Source organism: Lichenostomus cassidix, chromosome 15 (assembly GCF_008360975.1).
Source record: "Lichenostomus cassidix isolate B80296 chromosome 15, HeHo_3.0, whole genome shotgun sequence".
Taxonomy (NCBI): domain Eukaryota; kingdom Metazoa; phylum Chordata; class Aves; order Passeriformes; family Meliphagidae; genus Lichenostomus; species Lichenostomus cassidix.
The window spans coordinates 12241213-12267074 of NC_139496.1; the positions used below are offsets into that span (position 1 = coordinate 12241213).

At 46.7% G+C, this 25862-nt stretch overlaps 1 protein-coding gene across 8 annotated transcripts in view; it reads left to right on the forward strand.

Annotated features, from left to right (window-relative positions):
* Positions 1-25862, forward strand: part of MTMR3 (myotubularin related protein 3) — a 74881-nt gene that overhangs the window by 44774 nt on the left and 4245 nt on the right. For 3 of the 8 annotated variants that reach the window (XM_085076224.1, XM_085076223.1, XM_085076225.1), the window contains 14 exons: positions 1347-1513; positions 4408-4504; positions 5327-5440; positions 11187-11392; positions 11587-11718; positions 13608-13719; positions 14472-14667; positions 16189-16374; positions 17768-17938; positions 20154-20299; positions 20953-22348; positions 23993-24103; positions 24351-24439; positions 25606-25632. In XM_085076224.1, coding sequence (XP_084932350.1) covers positions 1347-1513; positions 4408-4504; positions 5327-5440; positions 11187-11392; positions 11587-11718; positions 13608-13719; positions 14472-14667; positions 16189-16374; positions 17768-17938; positions 20154-20299; positions 20953-22348; positions 23993-24103; positions 24351-24439; positions 25606-25632 — 3150 coding nt within the window. Of the gene's footprint in view, positions 1-1346; positions 1514-4407; positions 4505-5326; positions 5441-11186; positions 11393-11586; positions 11719-13607; positions 13720-14471; positions 14668-16188; positions 16375-17767; positions 17939-20153; positions 20300-20952; positions 22349-23992; positions 24104-24350; positions 24440-24846; positions 25111-25605; positions 25633-25862 lie in introns of those variants that run through there. The other 5 variants (XM_085076229.1, XM_085076227.1, XM_085076226.1 and 2 more) reach the window with 5 other exon arrangements.

The following is a 25862-nucleotide window of genomic DNA, read 5'->3' on the forward strand; positions in this document are numbered from 1 at the left end:
GCTAACTTCAAAAGAATTTACAAAGAATTTAGGGTGAGATGTATCTTGTCTGAGTGTGGATATTTAACAGAGAATTATCCAGTCCCTGTGAGTAGTCTGGGCTTGCTTTACAGTCAGTGATGGGAAATAAATAAGCACCTCAGGCTGCAGTTCCTCACAACTCTTTGGAGATGTTGGACATGGCTTTTTCCTTCCAGTTTGTGGCTCTGAGCTATTTGCAGGTAGGGGTGATAAATCTGTCCTGAGGGAATGCAGATGCTATCATTAACCAGGAGCATGGTCGGACTGAGCTGAATGTAAATACTTGGGCAATATTTAATCACCATAAAATCTTGAAGAAAAACATCACAGCAAAATAAATCACTGATTTATTTCCCCCTTTTACTCTAAAGAGTCCAGGAATCCTCTTTGAAAAGAAAAGCTAATGTAATTTTAATGCACTGCTTTGGAGATTCGTTTTTCCTTGCAGGGAATATTCTCGCTGGCTGTTAGTCTGTATTATTGGGCACAGCTCAGCTTGTGCTTCCCAACAAAGCCAGAAGGAGAGGGGTTTGGAATGGACCTTAAAACTCATCTCATCCCACCCAGTGCCATGGGCAGGGACACCTTCCTCTATCCCAGGCTGCTCCAAGCCCCAGTGTCCAACCCAGCCTTGGACACTGCCAGGGATCCAGGGGCAGCCACAGCTTCTCTGGGCACCCTGTTTTCCTTCCCAATATTCCATCTATCCATCTATCCCTGCCTTCTGTCCATGAGAAGCCATTCTGCCTTGTCCTGTCCCTCCATCCCTTGTCCCAAGTCCCTCTCCAGTTCTCTTGAAGCCCCTTTAGGCACTGGAAGGGACGTTAAGGTTTCCCTGGAACTTTCTGCAGGTGAACATCCCCAGCTCTCCCAGCCTGTTCTTGTTTACAGGACTCTGGTTGTAGTTATAATATGTAGATTATAATGTGTGTGACAGTTTTGTGAGTTTCCCCCTGACTCCAGCAGTCAGAAGGGGCTGTAACTCATTCCTGTCTTTGACTTCAGGGATCTTTCCTTGGTTTCATAGGTAACACATGGAGAAATGTCCCCCTCATTCCTGGCAGGGCACACCCTGGTTATTCACAGTCACAGCACATTGCTGCTCAGTCAATCCTGACTTCCTAAGTGTGGTTTTTTCTTTTTACTCATGTCCACAGGTTTCATTTTTACTTCCCATTAGAATGGACATGGAAGCAGAACTAAGTTGTCGATAAGTTGTCCATTCTCACTTTGTGCTCTCACAGAGTTTTTTGTGCTCAGCGTGTCATCTCCTACAGTGGCATCTCTTACAGAAGATCACTCAGGAATTGTTTTCTCTGGGACAGGTGTCAGTTTTCCACCTTTGAGCAGTGCCAGGACTGGCTGAAGAGGCTGAACAATGCCATCCGCCCCCCGTCCAAGATAGAGGACCTGTTCTCCTTCGCCTACCACGCCTGGTGCATGGAGGTTTATGCCAGTGAGAAGGAGCAGCACGGGGACTTGTGTCGGCCAGGTATGTGGGAACACCCTTGGAATCACCAAAGCAGCACCTGGATATCCCCAGGGAATGATTGGGGTGGATTTGATTCACTCAGTCAGGTGTAAAACCAACAGCACTCTGTTCACCATGACAGCAGCTTTCAATCTAAACCGTTTTGTGTTGATTGCCACATTTTTTGTAGCTGTCTGGAGCTGTGGTCTCCAAGATGGATGTTGGGGAGGAGAAGGGAGGCCCTGAGCTGCTCCACAGGTTCATTCACAGCCACAGACAGTGACCTATTTTAGTGGAATACCATCCTTGCTGGAGAGCTTTAGAAGCCCATGATTAAATAAAAGCTCTGACTTGGCATGCTGGAGGTTGTAGCACTTGTTCGAGTGTAAGAAATCTGATTTCCAGGCCCTCTGCAATCTCCTGTCAGTCACAATTCCCTGCCTCAGGGAAGTGTCCCAGTTAGCAGGCTGAGGGATGTTCCTTGGATTCTGTCCTTGTCGCTGAGGTTGCTCTGGAGCTGGGCACAGGCACTCATGGCTGTGGTGCCTGGGGAAGAGCAGGGATCACACAGGTGGGAGGAGCAGCTCCTTGGCCCTGTTCCTGCTCTGCTCCTGTTCCCACACTTGGTTAGCTAGTATCAGATACAAAAAATCTCCTCAGAGCAGAGTTTCACACCCAGGGCTTTTCCCTCCTGACTAAATTAGGGAAATGGGAGCTGGCAGACCTGTGGAAGGCTTGCTGAGTCTCCTCTTCCTCACTGAAACAGAGGGACTTCAGGCTGATGCTAGGTTAGGATAATCATGGAATCATGGAATGGTTTGGATTGGAAGGGACCTTAAAGCCCATCCCATTCCACCCTCTGCCATGGGCAGACACCTTCCACCAGAGCAGGTTACTCTAAGTCCAGCCTGGCCTTGAACACTTCCCAGGATAAGAAGCAACACATACCTTTTTATTAACTTTTACCCATTGAATTTTTTCTTGCAGCTTTGTTTATTAAATAATTTTTTTTAACACAGCTTTATACCCCTGTAGCTGCCTGTTGCTGAGGGTGGATGTTCTCCTTCAAACATTTGAATTATAGCTGAAATAAATCCGTGTGAATGAAGAAATCAATCCCACGACATTGTCATTTCTCTTTTCCAAAGAACCCATTATTTGGTAGATACAGACAAAAGTACTTCAAAATCCATTCAAATGTCAACACAATGTATAGTCTGGGACAGAAAGACAAGCAGGATCTGCAGTAGAGATCCGGGCTGTGGCTCACAGGGTCACCTTTACTAGGAAGCACAAACCCACAAAATACTTAGCTTTCGTTTCCTTGGATTTTGAGAGTGGATTGGGATGCTTCTAAACATTGTCAATGTTGGCTCAAAGTGCCTCTTAAAATACCAGCAGTTCAGGAGGAATGGACAAAATGCTAAAGCTGGGGTTTTGTTTCCAAGATGAAAACCTGTGGCTTCACAGCAGCTAAAAATTAGGAGGGAAAAATCAAAGAGAATATTTCATTTTCATGTAGTTTTATGTGTTTCTCTTAAAACCCACCAGGGCTATGCAGCTTTGACTGGGGATATTTCCAGTATTCTCATTTGCTATCCAAAAAAAATCCTTAAGGATGTATCCCAAATTTTAAGGAGCAGCTGATGGTGAAGCCCATGCTCGTGGTGCTCCAGCAAAAGTATTTGTGGGATTTTTAAATTAAAAAGTCACTGCTAAGGATAAACCTGACAGAAGTTGTTGTCTGGCTGGAATGTGTTGTGCAGTTTCAGCTCTGCTCTTGACAAAGGATCTGTATAATACTGTAGTTAATTAAGTCCTGTAATTAGGTTGCTGTCTATATTCTTAATTTACCTATTTATATTTATCTCTAATTCTTCTGTAACGTGGCATTAAAAATCATTTCAGACATGTGCATTTACATCTTGGACTTAAATGTGTATCTACAGATATCTGGGGGATTGAAAGACTTTAAGGGTTTTCTAAAATATTTAATAGAAAGATGTAATACTTAAAGCATTAATTTTTCAGCAGATTTTTTCCCCCCTTGGGTGCTGCTCTGCCTCAGGATTTAATGATACAGTAATTTAAAGAGACAAGCAATGGATGGACTTTCAGAATCACTTATCTAGTGCTGCTCACATGCTCATTAAATTTAGCACTTTTCTTAGCCCTGGAAGCCTGGAAATTTTGTCTCATTCTCCAGACTTTCTGTCTTCTTATTCTTTATTGCCATTGTATATTTTTCAATTGTATTTTGAGACTTTAAAACAAAGTGTCTAGGAAATAAATGGGGCTCATTCCACTTCCTTTAATGTATTAATCCAGGAATTTGCGAGGCATTTGTGACTGATCTTTGTGTCAAACAATCATTTATGCATTTTACCTTCCTATCTCCACATGACTCACAGAGGAATAATGTCCAATTTACGATGGAAAACTGAGATGCAGGATAAATGACAGGACTTGCCTCCAGCCAGACAGGAAACCTGGGGCTGGAAATGCATATTCAATGGATTGCCCACGTTCCAGAGCACATTCCAGGTCTTACCCTTTCACCAGGGCTTCACATTCTTCTCATTGATACAAAATTCTTCTGAACTTCCAACCATCCCACTTGGATTGCTCATGGATCTCAGTTCCTTTGCTGATGTCCTTGGTTCTGGTCTGCAGCATTGTTCTTTTATACAACTTTCTGGAAGTTGGTAATTTCAGAGAAAAACTCCTTGCTGGACTTTGGATTTCTGGAGAGTTGGCCAGGGAGAGGCATCAGTGCAAATGTCAAAATGAGGCAGTGAAATGCAGCTGGTGGGTTTGGACTGAGGGATGTGGTGGTTTTCTCTAATGATTTTGCAAAGTAGGAATCTTAATTCCTTATTTCCCATTCATTTTTCTCCTCTGCTCTTGATCCCCAGGAGAACATGTAACTTCCAGGTTTAAGAACGAAGTGGAACGGATGGGGTTTGATATGAACAATGCCTGGAGGATTTCCAACATCAATGAAAAGTACAAGTAAGTGGTGGGGCTGCTCCTCCACAGCCAAATTGCATCTCAAAACACTCAATTACTGAAACTTTTTCAACTTGTGCAGTTCCCAAGAAGGGACAATCAGAATTATGACTTTCTTTTTTGGTGGTTTATAGAAAAAATGGGCTTTTAATTATTTAATGTTTTAATAGCTGCTACAGTTTTTTAGGCTTGCAAATACCAGATTTTGAAGTGGCTTCTTAGGGAATAAGCATTCTAAGGGACATCTTAAGTGAGCAAAGAGTAGAGTTTGGACTTGTTTTACAACATTCAAACTCCAAACATTTTTAAAATTGTGTCTTATGCTCTAACTTTCTGGAAAGACATATATTAAATAAAGACCCGAACAGGTATGGAAGAGTTAAATTTGTGGATTAATAAATAAGAGAAAACACTTTTTGAGGTACTGAAAGTGCAGACAAAAGTGCTCTTTAGACTGTGGAGCAGAGGAAGGTGCTCTGTGATCCTCAGCTGGGGGGACAGGGTGTTCTGGCAGCTCCCTGATCCAGCTCAGAGCAAACCCAGCTGGAACACTTTGTGATGGAACAGTTTCAGTGCTCTGCCTGTGCAGAATAATGACTTGCAGCTGGTGGTTGGTGTCCCTGCAGGAGGAATCTCTGCCTTGGCCTCTGCAAGTCGAGGGAAGGAGAAAGAGGCATCCCTCCCCATTTAATGCTGGAGAAAGGGGAATTTCTTAACCTACAGGGATGCAGGAATTAGCAAAAAGGGTTCCTGCACTGCTGCTTTGTGCTCTCTGGGAAGTCTGGGGCTGCTCTGTATCCCTGACTTTGCCCACTTTCCCCCCAGGCTGTGTGGCAGTTACCCCCAGGAGATCATCGTTCCCGCCTGGATCACGGATAAGGAGCTGGAGAGCGTGGCCAGCTTCCGCTCCTGGAAGCGCATCCCGGCCGTGGTGTACAGGTGAGGAACGGCTGGAACTGCCTTCTCCAGGCTGCAAATGGGCAGTTCTGGCAAAGAAGAGCTGGAATAAGTCCTAACTGGAAATTTTGGGAGGTGCTCAGGCTGCTCTGGGTAAGGCAGACTTGCTACACGTGCGCTCCGAGTGGGAATAATGGGCTGCATTTAGAATTCCAAACACATGCTGGAGGAGCACTCAGCACTTGCATCTCCTGCAAATCATTCCCAGGGCAGTCACCCCAGTTAAGATTGATTTTTAAATTTTCTTAATATGAAAATGAAAAAATGCAAGATGAAGACATCAGTGAAGAACTGATAAATGGCCTCCCTGGCTGGGTACTCTTTCGGCTTTTCCCTGACTCATCTGGCTGATTCTCAGACTGCAGTATAAACAAGGACAAATACCAGAATTACTTGAAGGAGATCTAAAACTCAAATTAAAAATTAATGTACAGTTTAGCTCTATTTCCATATTTTAGATAGTTTTAATTATGCAGTCCCTTCCTTAGATTAGTCCAGCAATTCTTCGTAATAAAACTGCTTGTCTGAGAGACTGGGGTTTGGCAGCTTTTTTAGTAAGAATTACATTTCAGCATTTGTTTTTTCAAATATTCTGGATTCTGTGAATATTTTATGGCTGCCCCTGGATCCCTGGAAGTGTCCAAGGCCAGGCTGGACAGGGCTTGGAGCAGCCTGGAATAGTAGAAGGTGTCCCTGCCCATGGCAGGGGATGGAATGAGATGAGCTTTAAAGTCTGTTCACCCAAACCATTCCATGATCCTATAAACCTGTCATTTAATACTATAGCCCCTTCCCTGGGGTGGTTATCCTCTCATAAATCTTTAAAATCTCTTTAAAGCATCAGATGACAAAGGGATTAAAAAGATAATGAAAACTGATATTCCCTAAGCCTCGCCACCCATTCCTAGTGAACATGGATAGCAGGAAAGTTGGCAAATCTTTGGAGCCTGGGTCGGAGGAGCCAAGGGCAGGAGAGCTGTAGGCCACAAAACACTATTTACTGAGCTTAAGGGTTCTTGTTCTGTGAAAGCAGAACAAATTGGCTCATGGCAGTAAACCATTATCTTTAAATCCTCCTGTCTTCCTCCTTTTCCTCCCAAATTACAAAGGGGTTTAGCGTAGTCTTTTCTGGAATGGTGAAAGAGTTTTTCCCTCCTCTGCTGAGCTCTGGGAGGGGAGAAAAATGGTTTCCAGCATATGCTGACTTTTAAAAACCTGGTATTTTATTATTACAGTACTAAATGTGTGTATATATATTTTTTATATATGTAAAAAGGAGAAATGTGTGATTTATGTGTGGGTTTGGGTTCAGCTTTTGGGCCTTTTCTGCAGTTGTCACATAATTAGGGGACACCTCACCTGCAAACACACTTCCCCAGGGCAGCATTCCCCCTCCTGTCATTATTGCACAGAAGGAAAGCACTTTGTTCTCATTCCTGGGAACACCTTGCGTTCCAGGGATTTATGGAGGAGCAATTGAAAAGTCAAAAGACCACAGAGACTGAAATTGTTCTGTCCCCATGTTCAATTTTCTGCAATTCTGCTGAGGCTCTGGGTGGTAAATCACACGTGGGGTTTCATTGCTGAGCTTCAAATCAGCGAGAGAAAAGTGTTTCTCTTTTTTGATTTCTTTTTTTTCCTTATCTTGACATTTAATAATAAATTTTTCAAGACATTCAGTTCATCACTCTGGGCTCTAATAGAGCTCACAGCAGTGAGGGGAGGATGATTTCTGGGTTGGACAGGGCTTGGAGCATCCTGGTCTAGGGGAAGGCGTCCCTGCCTATGGCAGGGGATGGAACAGGATGAGATTTAAGGTCCTTTCCCACTCAAATCATTCCATTATTCTATTATTGTAATTCCATATACAGTGTTATAGTGTATATATACATAAAAACTGCTTTATTTCTTACTTTGGTGGAGTAAGGGACAAGAATTTATTCAACATTTTTTATCCATTGAAATTATTTTGGGACTTAATGATTTTAGTTTAATTATTGATCACATTACTAAATCTTTTTTTGCTTTAGGGGAAAAAGAAGCAATCAGGGGTTTTTTTTTAATTAGTCCAATCACTTGTCTCAGATACTGAGCACTGGGACAGAGACCAGAGGCAGACACTGGCAACAGGAAATTCATTTTCCCTGTAAAGCAGTCAAGGCTGAATTCAGAGACAAGCTCCAGGAATGCTCTGTGGAGATTGGACTGTCAGGAGTGTTGCTTCTGTTCAGTGATCAGATTTCTAGAGAAATCTCACACCCAGACCCTGCAGTTTTTCTGTATATTTCCAATTTTTTAAACCTGTTCACATATTCTGTAGAGTCACAGAAACACAGATTGGGTTGGAAGGGTTCTTAAAGCTCATGCATTCCATCCCCTGCCATGGGCAGGGACAGCTTCCACTATCCCAGGTTGCTCCCAGTCCCATCCAGCTTGGCCTGGAACACTTCAGGGATGGGGCAGCCACGGTCTCAACCTCTCTGAGAACAATAATTTATGTAGATAAATCTGGCCCCAGAAAACCAATGTAGCAGAGAAGGCTCTTGGGATTTTTTTGGAAAACAACAGAGAGGGCTTCCTACCTTATGGAAACAGCATTCTGAGAGCCTCCCTGGAAGTTCTCTCTGTGGAAGTGTCCTTTAGCCTTGCACTGCTGAGGGTGAGCACCAACACAGGCACAGGAAAACAGCCCTGTTCCTGCTGCTGAGTTACATCCCTGAAATGCAGCAGTGGCTTTCCTGTTACAGGCGCTGGTGGTTCAGAAATGCAGTACAGAAATGCATTCACCCTTCCTCAGTCCTCCCTGCTCTGTGGTTACTACAAGGACTTGGGGGATTTATTGTTGTACTCCAAGGTGGTGTGAACACAGGGAGGATCAGGGCTGTGCAGAGGTGTTTGTGCATCCTGCAACTGTACAACAGCTTGTAAAGGGCTTTAAGTTACCTAATGCTGATTTACTCTTGGCTTCTGCAGGGGCTGCAGGCTTCTTTGTCTGTAGGGAATTTAACATGGAGGTTTTGCTTAAGTTTTTTGAACCTTTTAGTTTTGTTCCTGAGCTCTGAGTGATGCCCTCTTATCCCAGCTCTATCCCCAATGACCTCAGCATCGCACTGGCTGTTCTTGAACCCAGTGGCCAGTCCAGTTGGAATGAGTGGGATTCCTCAGCCCTCCAGCATGCTCCTAAATAGAACTGTGTGCTGGTTTCTGGTCCCTCTGAACGTGGCAGATTTGTGCAGGACATTGGTGGGGCTGCACAGCCACCAAAGAGCTCATCTCCTGGCCTAATGATTCTTCATTATTTGTCGTATAATGCGAGGCAAGAACCTGCAGATGAAAATATAACTCTGTGAACCTATGAAAATTATTCTGCAGCAGGTAGTAATGAAATCTGGGAGAACATATGGAAAAATAAATGAGCTGCTCTGTTCAAAATAGATTTCTTACACGTATAATGATGTTTTATTTTCTTTTATTTGTGCAAGCGTAGCGGGGAACTAGGTGGCCTTTCAGTGATTGGCACGTATTTTTTCCTGAACTAATTTGCTATGGGTAGAGCTGTTTGTGGAAGGCTATTAATTCCAGCAGAAATCCATTTCCCTGTGCCTGCAGTTGGCTGGCACCCGGTGTAAGAGCCGTGGCTTCGCATTGCTTTTCCTTCGCCTCACTTAACGCGGCGTGTCAGTGCTCCCTCTCACTGAAGGGATTTTATATGAAACAATTATAAAAGAGCTATGAAAAATACTTCAAACCCCATATCCCAGCCTGTTTGATCACTTGAAGGCTCTGCACCATGGAGCCATGTCCCTGTGTTGCTGTTGGATGAGGAGCAGGAGGTGGCGGCGCCCACGCGGTGCCCGTGGGGACACTGCGGAGGAGGTGCCGCGCAGCACCCGCGGGTGACAGCTCTGACAGCACAGCACAAACCAGCCTGTCACACCTCCAGAAACATCCATCAGAGTGCTCAGAGCGAAAAAGTCAACGTTTGCTGCTTTGGGTGGGCTGGCTTCCTGTTCAGGGCTGAGACTGTTGAGATTTGCTTAAAGATTAAGGTGACCCTCAGCACTCTGGGTTCCCTGATTAGAGGGAGTTGAACAACTCCTGGTTGCCCTGGAGCTGAGGTGGGCAGCTTGTTTTCCTGCATCATAACATATAGGAATTGTAACTGGCATGTGTGTGCTTTGGAAATCCAGGGTTCAGGTGAGACTCCTGGGTGAGAGCAGCATTGCTCAGAGGCACCTCTGCTTGAAAAGCTGCTATTCCCACCTGTGTGCTGGGCTGATCCTCCAGCATGGGCTGCAGGGGAGGGGGGCATTCTGCCTCTCTGCCCTGCTCAGGTGAGACCCCACCTGCAGAGCTGCCTCCAGCCCTGGGGCCAACAGCACAGGAAGGACCTGGAGCTGCTGGAGAGAGTCCAGAGGAGGCCACAGAGATGCTCCAAGGGCTGGAGCCCCTCTGCTCTGGAGCCAGGCTGGGAAAGGAGAAGGAATCCAGGAGAGGATTCTCCTGGAGAGAAGGAGGATCCAGGGAGAGCTCAGAGCCCTTCCAGTGCCTAAAGAGGCTCCAGGAGAGCTGGAGAGGGACTTGGGACAAGGGGGAATGGCTTCCCACTGCCAGAGGGCAGGGTTGGATAGGTTATTGGGACGGAATTGTTCCCTGGGAGGGTGGGGAGGCCCTGGCACAGGGTGCCCAGAGAAGCTGTGGCTGCCCCTGGATCCCTGGAAGTGTTCCAGGCCAGGGTGAACAGGGTTTGGAGCAGCTTGGGATAGTGGAAGGTGTCCCTGCCCATGGTAGGGGGTGGCACTGGATGAGCTTTAAAACTGCTCACAAGCCAAACCATTCCATTATTCTTTGGCATAAATAGAGAAGAGCAGTGTGTAGATGACTGCTGGGGTATGAGGCAGGGATTAAATATATTGAGGTGCCCCAGAAGCTGTGTCTGTGCTGCTCTGGCTGCTCCACCTGCAGCTCTCTGTACCCACAGCTGGGCCTCCTTCCCCCGGGCTGAGCTCCCTGAATTCAGGGAGCTGCTGGGGAAGGTCAGGGAGAAGGTTGTTTCTGCCAGCTGCAAACACTTCAGTGACTGGGGAGTCACAGAGCTGGTGGCGGCAGTGGGATGTGGCAGCACAAAGGCAGTGAGTGGAATTACTGTGAGAATACATTTCAGTCCTCTTTTTTACAATAGATTGTAGGTGACAGTCTTCATATCTTTTTCAGAGCATGTTTGCAATGGTTCAATAAGTTTTAATTATTCCAGATCTGTTCTTTATGTGTAATACAAGAAGCCAGGTCAGATTTAAGGAAATAGCTACTAACTCTTCAGACATTTTAAAAAAATGGGATTTTTTTTTAATCTCACCTCCCATGAGACAAGAGCCAAATCCAGCTTAGGGTGTTCCTCAATTTTCCTCATCTAGAAAGTGTTGCATTCCTCTCTCATGCCACACCTGCTGTTCCAAAACACTCCCCAGCTTTCACTGGCCACCAGGCCACAATATTGAGCAAGAAGATGCTTTGTTTTCTCTTCCTGACCTTGCTTTGACTTTCCCTGTCAGTGGCTGTGGTCACAGCCATCATTCCGAAAGGAAGCTGCCACTGAATCCCAGGTTGGGGATAACTGCTGAGCGATGGTCCCTGGTGGGAATGAAGCTACTGGAGCACACCACTGAATTTTTTGTGCCCTCTGTGCTCTTTATTCTGCTTGTTAACAGTGTATTCCCTGTTTTTCCAGGCACCAGAGCAATGGGGCAGTGATCTCCCGCTGCGGCCAGCCCGAGGTGAGCTGGTGGGGCTGGAGGAACGCCGACGATGAGCACCTGGTCCAGTCCGTAGCCAAAGCCTGTGCCTCAGACTCCAGGTCCAACAGTAACAAGTTAATGAATGGGAATTGTTCCAGAGATTTCTCCAATGGAGGGGACCTCTCTGATGTGGAATTTGGTAAGGCTGTGTGTTGCTTTTCGGTAGAGGGCAGAGCTTTATGTAAAAGTTTAATCTCCTGTGCTGTAGCAGATCGAATCTGTTGTATTTAGTCCTCATTGTCCAATGCATGTGCATTGTGGGACCGAGGGAATCGTGTTGTAACCAATGTCAGAAGGATTCTTTGAGTTCCTCACCCATTTCCTCCTCCCCAGACTCCTCCATCTCCAATGCCTCAGGAGCAGAGAGTTTGGCAATCCAGCCTCAGAAGCTTTTGATCCTGGACGCGCGATCTTACGCAGCAGCCGTGGCCAACAGAGCCAAAGGGGGTGGCTGTGAGTGCCCAGGTGAGCAGAATTCCTCCTCAGTTTTCCACTAAATCAGTCAAAGGGATTTGCTCAGATGTAATTACCCTGACACCCTTCAGTACTGCATGTACACTGCTCATCTGGCTGAACGTTCTGGATTGCAGCAGCTCCCACCCAGCCTTTCAAAGGGCAGGTTTAGCTGTTAATTAGTCTGTTCTCAGGTCGTTAACCCGGCCGGCAACAGTGCTTAGTAAATGCTGAACCCTGTGGAATCTGCTGAAGAGCTTTCCCTTGCTGAGTCAGATGTATTAACTAGAGAGAGACAAAGGTGTCCAGTGTGCTCATGTCTAAAAACCCTGAACTTGTAAAACCCACTGACTGCAGAGGAGAAAAATATTCTAGAATGGTTGTGCAAAGTACAACTTCTCAGCAGTTTTCCTAAAGCTGACATTTTTCAGTATTTATATCATAGCAACTGCAATCCTGCCTCACCTTGCATGTGTAATACAGTTGCAACACCACTTTCTGTGTTCTTTGGCACTCATGAATTGGTGGTTTTATAAACATGATATTATTTATGGTTGCTGTTGGGTATGAATGCAGCCTGTTAAAATTCCATGGGTGGAGAGGCTGGAAAAAAATCCCAGACAGAAAATCTGGAGATAAGATAACGAAAGCTCTTTTGGCCATTTATTTTTGTTTTGGTCTTTGCTGCAATAGCTGCATTTTGATTTGCAGCCACCAGTAAGAAAAGATGAAGTTTCCATTTAGCACCTCAAAACTGCTAAATAATTCTACATCACGGAGTAAAACCTCAAACCAGAAAAGCAGAGTGTACAGGAAGTTTGGTTTTCTTCCTGTATATTTGTTCTTTATTTCTGTGGAGAAGGTTTTCAAACAGCTTGTCACCTTCAATAAAACCTGTATTGCTTTTTGCTGCTAAGTTTTCTGCAGGTATTGCCAGGTCTGCTTCATTTTCTGTAAAAAAATAGCACATTTATACTGTGCTTTATTGTAGATATAATTCAGTAAAAAAAAAAATGCTGAAATTGTCTGATACTGTCTGTGGCTGCTCCTGCAGTTACACAGTCCCTCACTGTATTTGGCCCAGCATTTGTTGGGCCGATAGAGAGTTGGGAAATCAAATCATACAAAACATCAGAGACTCCTGAATTTTCTTGTGCACTCAGTATCCCAGATTCTGAATCCTGATTGTTTTTCCCCTCTAGAAATGGTCATTTTAGTTACTGTGTCATCATTCTTGTGCAGACAGAAGCATCACAGCAGAGGGAAAACTACATGTAGGAAAAACTACTGAACTGGTACTTTCTGGCTCTCTTTAGGTGCCCGCTGAGCACTGGCACTGTCTGTCCAGGCCTCCAGTGTTGCTTGAGCACATCCAAAGTAATTCCATGTATCTTCTGTTTTCCTGAGCTCCCAGTATGTCTTACACATGTGATGCTTCCTCATACAATTCCCCTCAGAAGAAAGCAGTGAATGAAGTAACCTTTCAGCATTTTTGAGTGCTTAGAAAAGGGAATAAGATAAGGAATCTATACTTGCATCCATAAATTTTTGGTTAAATACTATTTATGCTTTGCATCTGTTGATCCTTCTCAGTCTTTTTACAAACATCCTGGAACCTGGAGCACAGGAATATCCCTATTCCCATAGGATTGCACTCTGCTTTTCATAACCTGAAGTGAAGCACTGCAAATAAATACAACAGAACTTTGCCCAATGCTTCCTGTTTTGCTGGGCTGTGGAGTCATGTCTGCAATGCCCAGCGAGCTCCAAGGACTTACGGAATCTTCGTAAACAGATTATTTCATCTGTCCACAGCAACAGGGGTTTGTTTTTATGAAAAAACACTTCTTTTAGAAAGGTAGTTGTTAGTTTCTTCCCTCTGTCTTGCTCTCTCCCTGCAGAATATTACCCAAACTGTGAAGTGGTGTTCATGGGGATGGCAAACATCCATTCCATCCGGAAGAGCTTCCAGTCGCTGCGTCTGCTCTGCACACAAATGCCAGATCCAGGAAAGTAAGTGGAAGTTTGGGGGTTTGGGCCTGTGGTTCTATGTTTCTGCAGCCACATTTTTCTGCTGCTGGTTTGTAAATTGAAATTCAGTGGATTTTCCCTTGGTAATAATGCTAAGCTGTATTTTTCTGTTTTCATGGAAGTCATTGGTTTATTCTGATTGAAATGAACCTAGAAAATTAGTTCTGAAATTACAGTGTAACTTTGAATATCAGTACCAGAATGTTATTTCTTCTGGTAGGCTTCTGAGCACTTACACTTAGGCTGACCTGCTATTCCCAGCTCTTTAATCCTCACCATTGGCTCTCCTTAGGAAAATTCTGGTGGTGTTGCATGTACTTCACTCATTTATAGTGTCATTTCAGGAGAATATTTCATAACCCTCCAGTGCTGTGGGGTAACTACCCTGTAATGGCACCTCATCTTGGGAGCTTCTGAGATTGGATCCTCACTGTAATTACCCCAGTCCTGTTTTCCTTCCCACTTTCCTGTTTGAAACTTGCTGCTAAAGCTTTCTATGGTTTCAGAGTAGATCCAAACCTTCAGCTCATCCCAGAGTCTGGCAATTCCTTGGAGTGGCTCTGTGGCTTTGCTCCTTCCACCTCTGGGAAAACGTTAACAAGACACAAATGAAAAATACTTCAGAATGACACTCACAGCTTATTAAGTCAGGAGCTCTGCCGTGATAAACTCAGACATCCAAACCTGAAAGCATTTTAAAAGAGCAAAAACTGTCTTCCCTTGTTTCCCTCTAGTTGGCTGTCAGCTCTGGAGAGCACCAAGTGGCTGCAGCACCTGTCAGTGCTCCTGAAATCCGCGCTGCTCGTGGTGCACGCCGTGGACAGGGACCAGCGGCCAGTGCTGGTTCACTGCTCTGACGGCTGGGACCGCACCCCCCAGATTGTGGCCCTGGCCAAACTCCTGCTGGACCCCTATTACAGGACCACAGAGGTAGGTAAAGCAGCTGGGAGTGATTGGGGGTCTTTGGAGGGAGTCTGTCTGGGAATTATTTCAGGTTTTTCTATTGCAAAGGCACTGAAGCTGGCAGGAGTTTTCCATCTGTGGATTTGCACATGGGTGTAGGTACATCTGTAACTTAGGAGAAGATGATGTTCCCTCTGCTGTAGCTGCACAGTCGTGGTCTATGCTTCCACATACTTAGTTTAGGAATGTGGAATACACAGTGCTGCAATTGCAGCTTCTGCTGCACCCCTGCAGGTTCTCAGCTAAACACTGATACTGAGCCTTCCTCTTTGCTGGATTTCCATTTTTGTTGCCCTCTGTCAGTTATATTTTTCCTGATTTTCCCCCCTCCCATCACTTTTCATCACTGTGGGATGTGTGCTGGCTGGGTTCCATCTGCCAGCCCACAGGCAAGATGCCTTTGTTGTCCAGAACAGAACTCTGTGTCTGAACAGTGCTGTGAGCTGCTGCTTAGAGCCTCACACACGCAAGGACCAGAAGCTGGAACTGCAGCCAAGCCTTTTGGATGGAAGTGTGAAAACCTCCTGGATCCTTTTCCACATCGATTCTAGAAGTTGGCATCCGTCAGGCAAAACGTGCTGCTCTGGCCTGGGCATAGGATCTGCTCCTGGTCGTGCAAAAGGGTTCTGTCCTTCCTGCTTGGAGGGCAGAGTTGTGCTGTGCACCCCCTGAGCTTTCCCTGTCACCCAGAGCAAACCGTCAACTGTAGCTGTCTGTTACAGCATCAGAAACGTTGAGGAAAATGAGTCTTCAGCACTGGCAGATTGAAAGCCTCTCAGCTGCCAGCCATTATTTTGGCTCTAATCACAGCCATTATTTTGGCTCTAATCACAGCCTTTGCCTCAATGAACATTCTCTACAATTTTTCTTTCCACTAAGAACCAAAACCTTCCTGCCCTGTGATGGATTTCAGATCCTGTGAGACAAGGTGTGACATTCAGCTGCTCACCCAGGCACTGTTTGGGAATGTTCTTTGCCCTTTTCATGAAAAATCACTCAAGTGAACCTTTAATCAACCTTGTGACTGGTGTGCACAGACAAGCACCTGCTCTCCCTGAGCTTGGATGTCCTGTTGTGGATGAATGGTTGTCTTTCCTGACAGATGGATCTGACCATCATTTTCAAGGAAAGTTTTCAAATAACTTGTTCAAATACTGGATACTATGATCCAGAAGCTTTAACAAGATGAAGTTCTCTCTTGTCTGTCCCTGGATGAGATAGGGCTCATATCAGGATCCTCCCTGCCAGTCACTGAGGATTTAACCTGCCTTATTCCCTTTCCTGTTCATGTAGTTTTGTTATCCTTATCTGTCCTAATTTCATTGCAGAGCACAGAGGCATTAGGGAAAGCAGTAAAGAGAAGTAATGAGCCCAGTGCTGAGGGGAAATAGGAGAGAGGATGCAGTGATTCCCACAAGTCTCAGACCATCTCAGAAAACTGAACCAAAGAAAAACAGGAATCCTTCATCTGTCCTTTCCTTCCTGCAGGGTTTCCAGGTGCTGGTGGAGACGGAGTGGCTGGATTTTGGCCACAAGTTTGCAGATCGCTGTGGCCACGGCGAGAATTCAGATGACCTCAACGAGCGCTGCCCGGTGTTCTTGCAGTGGCTGGACTGTGTCCATCAGCTCCAGAGGCAGTTCCCCTGCTCCTTCGAGTTTAATGAAGCATTCCTTGTGAGTTGAGAGATTGCTGGTTTATAGACTGCTGCTAACCACTGCTGGAGAGCCTGGGGGGTGGATTTTCCTACCTTTCTGTGACATTCTGGAGGTGTCCGAGGCCAGGTTAGATGGGAGTTGGAGCAAACTGGGATAGTGGAAGGTGTCCCTGCCCATGGCAGGGGGTGGGATGTGGAATAAGATGGGCTTTAAAGTCCCTTCCAACAAAAACTAATCCATTATTCTATATCTATATATTAATATATTCTATGTATGCTGTCACCTGATAAAGGGAATGGGAAAGCTGCCCAGACACAACAGACAAAAGCACTTGTATCCTTGATGTTCACTCTTAAAAGCAGAACCCTTAAGGACTTCTTTTAGACTTTAAAGAAATAAATTATATTAATTGAATAGTCTCACCTAAGAGGTGTAAGACATCCACACAGCATTAAAAAAAAAAAAATCTTCTTTACTGGCTATACAAACTCCCCCCAGCTTTGATCTTGTTTTGACTTGAGTACTCCTCCTCTAAAACAACCTGCTTTATTCATTTTTTTTCAGTCTCTTTGCTGAAAATTTGTAGGATACAGGAGCTGTGCTTACCTTCTTTGGAAGCAGACAGCATTCCTATTAGGAATTCACCCAGGCTGGTCCAAGTAAATTCTCAGGTGTCTGGGGAAGTGGCAGTCATGGACTGCAAGACCAGTAATCTGAAGAGTAAAAGTTTTTATGAAGTGCCTGATCCACTATGAGATTTAAGGCACATTCCTGTGATTGTGGCTGACTGGAATTACCACTTGCCAGCTCAGCCATGTAAGTGAGTCCATGTACAGTCCTCGAGTAGCTCAGTTGTGAAATGAGATACAACAGGTAGTAACTGGCTTCACAGCACACTGCTAATCTCCACAGGCTGGGAGAGAATATACCCATGGTGTGCTGGCCTTTGTAGAGTGAACCCCTAATTTGTTACAGAATTGAACTACTTGTCTTCTTTTGAACATCTGAATAGTCCCAAGGAAGTCATTGATATGCCTGAAGTTAAGCTGGCATTTGTTAGGCTGGGCCCACAGCATGGAGTGATTAATGATCAGCATTTCTGTGCTGCATGAATGTTCTGTAGCAGAGGAATCATGATTCTGCTTTGCCTGGCCTGCAGGGCAATGAGTTTGTAGCAACATGACTTGATTATGAACAAGTATTTTGTCTATGTTACATTTTTTTCTTGAATTTATTCAGTTATGATTTTAAAAGATTCTGCTCGCCTTGCATTCCTTTGCAATTGGTTTGTAGGGAAGTATGCAAAAAATGCTGTGGATTGGTGTGGCAGCCCTGGGGAGGGGTTTGGCCGTGCCAAGAGAAGGTGAGGCTGATCCCTTGTGCCAGCTGACACATGTGTGTGGCTCTGCAGGTGAAGTTGGTGCAGCACACCTACTCCTGCCTCTTTGGAACATTCCTGTGCAACAATGCGAAAGAGAGAGGAGAGAAACACACTCAGGAACGGACCTGCTCCGTCTGGTCTTTGCTGCGGGCAGCAAACAAAGCCTTCAAAAACCTGCTCTACTCCTCCCAATCGGAATCTGTATGTATCCCAGTCCCCTCCTGTGGGAGAGCCCTGGGGGCTCCCCAAGCAGCATCCCCTAAAGGGCAGTGGCCCCCAAGAAAAAACCCCAGCAGTGGGACACAGTGACCTGGGGTTCAACACCAGCTGAGATGGGGTGGCTGTGCTGTCACTGTCACTGGAAGTGTCCAAGGCCAGGTTGGACATTGGGGATTGGAGCACCCTGGGATAGTGGGTGTTGTCCCTACCCATGGCAGGGTGGCACTGGATGGGCTTTAAGGTCACTTGTGTCTCAGACCTGTCTCTGGTTCTCTGAACTGTCACCATGAACAGAGAGGTGATTCCAGACCAGCTCAACTCTCCCTGACATTCACCTTACAACAGCCAGCTCAGGCTGAGGTTTGAAGTCTTGTGTTATTTTTGCTGATATTTGAGGAATGTCAAATGCTACCTCAGAAATTTCTCCATGCTGGAGATGTGCTTTCTGTAACTAAATATTTTATTTTTTGTAACAGAAAACATTTCAGTGTTTGATAAATAGACCTCTCTAGAGAGCTAAGCTGTGTCAGAGGAGTGACACAAAATTGCCTGCAAACCTAGACACCGTGTCTAAATTCATCTTAAATCTAAACAGAAAAAGTGGCTCAGATTATTTAGTGTATCTTTGTTTCTCTTGATGCATTCAGGTTTTCAGTTTGGCTCTTCCAGGGTAGGAGCTCACTGTAAGTTCTGGGGAGGGGCTCAGTTGTGTGTTTGATACAGGATCACGTGAGGCATTGAGGGTGCAGAGCACGGGCCACAGAGCAAACACCAAATGACATTGTGGTTAGGACTGCAAGGACTTGTATAAATATTCAAACCCTGTTTAATTATGAAAGTATCAGATATCATAAAGTGAACTGTAAGGACTGTGCAGTGGGTTTGCATGTGACATGTGGTTTTCAGTTGTTTCTTAGAGCAAAATTAAACCCTGGCTAAGTAGGAAGGAGTTCTATGCCCACAGTGGTTTAAAAAGATGAATTTTCTACTCCCTTGAGTCCTCCTTGGCTGTGTGTGCCCTGGCTCTGGGCTGTCACTGCAACGAGCTATTAGATCCTTCCCACCTGACAGGCAATGGGGAGAGTTCTGAGGCAGAGCAGACACAGCCTGGGGGGATCCACAGCTATGGATGCATCTAAATTTCCCTGAAAATGCCAGGAGCATAGAGAGGGTTCTTACAATGGCTATGTGGACAGGTCTGTCCTTGAGCTGCCCTTCTGTGCCCTGTTAGTATTTCCTGTTCTCTGGAAATACTAACAAGGACATTCCTTCTGCACGTGGCAGTTTGGGTTATTTCCTGTCTTGGGTTCATATTTTTGTGGTTTTACTTCAAGCTTTAAAAAGGGCCTCTGATGCAGCCACATCTCTTCTACAGCCAGAGTTGTTTACAAGCAGCAGGCACTCCTCAGCCCTTCCCCTGCTCAGTGCCAGGGAAGCTGTTCAGAGAATCCCAGAATACCCCCATTTAGGAAGGGACCCACCAGGATCATCAGTCCAGCTCCTAGCCCTGCACAGACACCCCAACAATCCCACCCTGTCCCTGAGAGTGTTGTCCAAATGCTCCTGGAGCTGTGGCAGCCTTGGGTCCATGCCCATTCCCTGGGGAGCTGTTTAGTGCCTGTCTGATGGAACAGACTGTTCCTCTGCCATTGCCTTCTTTTCCATGGGAAAGTTGCTTGGAAAAGAGTGGCATTGCTAGAGCAAGCCCAGGTGTTTTTAAACTGAAAGAGAAAGCATATTCCACAGTCGAGGAATCCCTTTTAAAAGCAAGCTGCCTCTTCAGAGTACTTCTGCACATACTGAATATGTATTCTGAGTGCCTCCACCAGAGCCAGGGTGGGCTGTGATGGATTGGGGTCCATGGAATGAGTTCAGCTCCCTCTGGCACAGTGTGATACAGCACACGAAGGAACCTCAGCTCTTACAATGAGCCACTGAGTTCCATGAGCTGTGAAGGTGTAGATTCACAGAGCTCATTGCAGGAATTCATTCAGGAGGAGCTGAAGGCTGGCGTTGTTCTCTCTGACAAAAAAGGTCATTCTAGACCTGTGTGTGACTGATGAAATGCTCTCACTGGCCCTTGGCATGGGCTGGATATGTCCCAGCTGAGACCTGCCCGGTGAGCAACCACCCTCAGAGCTGAACTCCTCCTTCTGGGAGCCAGCAGCTGACTCTTCCCGTGTTCTCACCCTGCCAGGTGCTGTATCCCGTGTGCCATGTGCGGAACCTGATGCTCTGGAGCGCCGTTTACCTGCCCTGCTCCTCGCCCTCCACGCCCGCCGACGACACCTGTGCCCCGTACCCTGTGCCAGGCTCTAGCCCCGAAGAGCAGCCTCTGGGCAGGTGAGCCTAGAGCCCAGAAATCCCGTCCTGTAAAGTAAGATCAACAGAGAATATTGGGGGATATAAAAGGAGAATGGTTGTGGTGGGAGGGCAGGATTTCTCCTGGGTGTATTGGTGGGACTGTGGGACTGAGCTGCCTAAGTGCAGCCTGTCCGTAGACTGGGTTTGGAAGCTGGCACATTTCAGGGATTAATAGTGTGGCAGAAAGAAGCTGGGCAAATAAGCTCTGGGTGTCACATAGCCGCAGAGAATTCCTTTTATCCTTGAGGGATATAAGCTTTCCTTTGGTTATCTGGAATTTCTTTTTCAGTGTTGCATAACAATTTCTTTTGCTTTTTTGTACAATGACTCTGAGCTCATGTTAATTAGGAGGTGTGACCAGCCTGTAAGCATTTGGGTTTGGTGGTAAAGGGATTAATCTGGGAATGTTTGAAGTCTGGTTGAACATATTTTCCTGATGGCAAACAAAGGAAGTACTGAAGCAGCTCTGTGCTACAGATGGTCAGAATGTGCTCCTGGATAATGCTTCCTACAAGTCCATTAGTTGGCAGATTGTTACTGTCCTAATTGGGGGGCTTGTTTTAAACCACAATAGTTCAATGTTTATAAAAACATCCTCTGACTTGGGGCTGGGATTGTTTGTCCCTTTGCAGGTTACCAAAGACAAGATCCTTTGACAATCTGACGACAGCCTGTGACAGCAGCGTGCCTACAACCAACCGCCGGAGCAGCGACCCCAGCCTCAACGAGAAGTGGCAGGAGCACCGCCGCTCCCTGGAGCTCAGCAGCCTGGGCGCCCCCGGGGATGACCCCTTCGAGGGGGATGGGCTGGGCAGGCAGGGCAGGGCCCCCCTGGGGGCAGAGCTCTCTGTGGCAGCCGGGGTGGCAGAGGGACAGATGGAGAACATTCTGCAGGAGGCCACTAAAGATGATGTTGGGCTGGAGGAGCACTTGAGGGCTGGCCTGGAGACAGCAGGGAAAGGGGATGAGCTTGGTCTGGATAAGGAGAAGAGAGCTGACAATCTGTGTGGGGAAAAGGCCGAGGCAGATACAGGTATCGTAACGAACAATCCCACAGCCAACCCACACACGGCCTCACACGGTGCTTCGGAGCTCAGAGGACAACAGGATGAGCACAGCGACCCCAGCAGCGCTCTCCAGAAGGTACCTCAGGGGAGAGGATTGCCGGCTGTTCCTTCGGAGGGCTCTGGGAACAGAGATGCCCCAGACAACATGGAGGAAGAAGGTGTTGGGAAAGGTGATGAATCAGAGAGCCCAGACGGCACAGCCCAGGCCGGCCTTGCCTTCCCCTTGACAGCCCTGCCAGAGGCAAGGACATCCAACATCGAAAGCTCCACGGAAACCTTAACGGAGACGGAAGCAAAGCCCGAGCTCCTGCCCAGGGCTCTGTGCCACAGACCTCACCCCTTCGCCAACAGCGCTGACGAGCTGTCCCGAACTCTGGAGAACAGGCCCGAGGGGGAGTGCATGATAGAGCTCCAAAAACTGGGATCAAGAGTGCATAGGACTTCTGGTAGCAGCACCACACACCTCCCGATGCCTTCCCCTTGTGCCTTGCCTTTAGCAGACCGCAAAGATGAGGTGGTGTGTAACGGGGAGCTGGAGCCGGAGAACAAACTGGCGGAGAAACCCGCGGCATTCACGGCGCCCAAGTTCCCCACCACCAACGGACACTGCGTCAACGGCGAGGACGGGCGGATCAAGGCCTCGCTGAGCCGGCAGGTGTCTGTTGCCAGCTGCAGCTCTGCTCAGCTCCACCTGAGGAACCTCCACCAGAAATGGATGTTCAGCCAGCTGGGGAAGCAGCCGGCGGCCGGCAGCCCCGACCAGCCAGCCCGCAGCCACCTGGATGACGACGGGATGCCTGTGTACAGCGACGTCATCCAGCAGCGCCTGCGCCAGATCGAGACGGGCCATCAGCAGGAGGTGGAGACCCTCAAGAAGCAGGTGCAGGAGCTGAGGAGTCGCCTGGAGAGCCAGATCCTCAACAGCTCCCTGCGGCTCAACGGCGACTACGGAGATGAAGTGGTGAGTGAGCGTCACTGCGCTGAGTGCTGAGCTCTCCATGCCCTCAGCTCCTGGCTCTCAGGTCGGGGTGTGACTTTTGGGCTCTTGCAGACCTCTCCAGGTTATCCTGAAGAGAGCAAACACTGCCTGAGTACCTGATAATGGCAGATGGTGATGACTGATACTGTCACTGAACTCTGTTTGAGCAGAAAGGTTTATTTTGAGATGGGTGTTGCACAGCAGCTTACACACCCCTGGCCATACCGAAACACTTTCCCTGGCCTCAGTAAAACCAACCAGACCCCTGGTTTACTGCTGCTTCCATGTAGAGCAAAGATATTTTCCTGTGCCATTTTTGGGACAGCAGCATAGGATGATCCCTTGGTACTCTGCAGGTCCCAGCTGCAGTGGCAGCTCTGTGAGCTCAAACCCATCAGAGTCACACTATCCCTTCCAGATGCTCCAGGCTCAGTGACTGGAATAAATTTCTGGAATTCTAAATTAACTGGAATTGACTGGAATAAATTTCTGGAATTCTAAATTAACTGGAATAAATTACCTGAGCTTTTGTGGCAGCTGTATTTCAACGAGGGTTTTTATCTCAACAGATTAAGAATTTTAAGGGTGCTTTTCAACTGTTTGTACTTTTATTTGGAAGTGTCTAAAGTTGTAAAAGTAGATACTTTTGTAGAGAATTGTGCCTTCCTGTGGGTTTGAGCACTTGTCTGTAATTCCTGAGGCTGATGCAACACTCATCAGAAATTTCCCTTTCCTACATGGTTTATATGCCTGCAAAATTGAAAAAAAAAATTTATAGGAGGTTCCCAACTTCTGTTTGTTGAATTCACTGTTTAGAAGTGGCAGAGGTGCTGGATAGTCCCAGGTACGTTTGTTGTGAAAAATCCTTGGAGCCTTCTTGGCTCTTCCCATTGGAGGTGCAGCACAAGGTGCTCATTGGGCTCAGTGTCACTGCTAAAAACTTGAATTCCTTGGAGAAATTGGGTGTTTTGACTTAATTGATTCTGCTCCCATGTTTTAAAGGGCCTTCAGAAGCTGCAGTGTAGGGCTGGCAGTGCCTCCAGAAAATTCCCCAATTTTAAGGACTGATCTCTACCTTCTGTTTGTGCCTCAGCTTGGGAGTTGCAGGTTTTCTTCTGGAACTCCAGGAATGCCCATTCCCCAGGCACAAAAATACATTAACCCAAGATTTCTTGCTATTTTAATGTATTCTAAGGGCTGGCTGAGCTTTAAGTGAGTTAAAATCCACCTCTACTGGATAGATTATATTAAGGAAGCATTATTCCCCCAAACCTATATATAGAATATACATGGCTCAAATTCTGAGTTTCCCGTATGCAATTTGGCTTGTATTTTCCCAAATCTTTGCCAACAAAAGGATATCTGTATTACTAATTATAGTTTTGAAAGTGAAACAAACTTGGAAAGGAATCAGGACCCTGGAATTGGATCCACAGGGAGCAGGTTTTGGTTAATCACCCAAAGCCTTCCCAGAACTTTGCAGCAGAAACTGGATTCTAAATCCACTCTGCCTCACATCATCCCATCACCAGAGGGTCCAGCCCTGCCCTGTTGGGATTTCTGGGTTTTATTTGTGTGGAACAGGGATCTGGGGGGTTCCGTTCAGCTGTGTTTGTTTGCCAACAGACGTCTATTCCCGACTCGGAAAGCAATCTGGATCAGAACTGCTTGTCTCGCTGCAGCACAGAGATTTTCTCTGAAGCCAGCTGGGAACAGGTGGATAAACAGGATACAGAGGTACAGACTAAATCCCTGTAAATTGCTCATTCTGGGATAATCCTAATTCAAATTATCCTCCAGCCTTTGGTCGTGTGCCACTTCTTGGGAAGTCTCTTCCTTGCGTTGCGCTCGTCTCACACCTGACATACCAGTACCTGTGCCTATGAGCCCTCTGCTTCACAACCTCTGGGAGCTGGGGAAGGGGGGTCAGGTCAGGAGTGCCTTCCCACTGCCCTGTCCCTCATGCCGCTGGCTGTCCCCACAGGTGACGCGGTGGCTCCCGGATCACCTGGCCGCGCACTGCTACGGCTGTGACAGCGCCTTCTGGCTCGCCAGTCGGAAACACCACTGCAGGTAACTGGGAATGGCAAACTGGGACACTGCTCCTGCTCCCTGCACGCCATGGAGGGCTTTCCTTGGACACACAGCTCCTGTCTCAGGGATGGGCTCAGAGCAGGGATGCGCTGTGAGGGAACAGAGCAGTTCTGCTCGGTTCGGTTCATGCAGGGAGATATTTAAAAGCCACATTTGGTATCTGCTCCACTCCAGCCAAAACAGATCCCACCTTTCTTTCCTCAAACTGGATTTGGCGGCAGCTGTTTAGATTTATACAAAATAGAGCTTTGTCCTCCTAGCATTCAGAAGTTCAATATATGAATTACATGAAATACAGGAATAGCATCTTCTTCCCATTGCTGGTTGTAAACCTCCTCCTTTCCTTCTCTAACCATTCTCCTCTTTTCATTAACTTGCTCCTACAGAATCTGAACAGAACACCTGTGTGAGGTCAAGGTTTTCTGGATTATTCTGTGCCAGACCTGTTGCCACAGAGGCTGCAGCAGCTCAGGCAGCAGCAGGGGCTTGATGAAGAGCAGGAGGCAGAGACCACATAGCTCGATATGCTCGAGTTAAAGCCAGAGAATCTCCAGTTTCCAGTTCTGTTTCAAATAAATTCCTATTCCTGGTTTCTGAACATGCAAAAACTATTACAGGAACCATCATTTAAATAAATCTCAGTTACCACATTTTGATGCTCTGCTGCCTTTTGAAGTTACAAAGAGTTATGAACATAATTTTGGTTTGTGTCTGGTTTCTATTTTGCTCCATTTAGTCTTGTAAAGTTAATCAAACCCAGGGAAGAATGATGAGAATCTGAATTTCTTTTTTTCGTGCCCACTGTGTTTATGCAAATTTGTATCCCCAGGGCTGGGCTCAGCTCTGAGCCTGGATAAACACAGGTCATCCCCAGTGCCACGAGGAGTTAACAGACTCAGGCTTTCAGGTCTGGCTCAGATCTCCCTGTAGGGTCTTTGTTCCCTCAGCTCCCACATGTGCAGTGACCCAGTGACACCAACACCACGAGTATCTCCATAGTACACATTTACACCTCTCCCCTGGGAGTGGAAATGAGTTGAACCACACAGTGTAAGCCCTTGAGCATGGTAAAACCTTCCAGTTTCCTTGGTTGCCAGTGTTTGCTCCCTTTGCCTGTCTCCTGAGCTCTCTCTCCCTCCCTGCAGGGACACTGACCGAGTTGATCAGCTCTGGTGAGCATTTCCAGCAGCCCTTCTGTCCATTGTCCGTCTGCCTTTCCTGGGTGACTTCTCCCAACTAACTCAGCTGTTCTCCCTCTTTGTTTCTCACTTGCCTGGAAATCACCAGAACTAAGCTGGGGGTGGCCAGCATGAGCTGTTGGGGTTTGGATCTGTGTGAACAGGCTTCTCTCATCACGGAAAGGCTTTTAGGACTTGGCTTTGGAGACCTTAACTGGGATGTG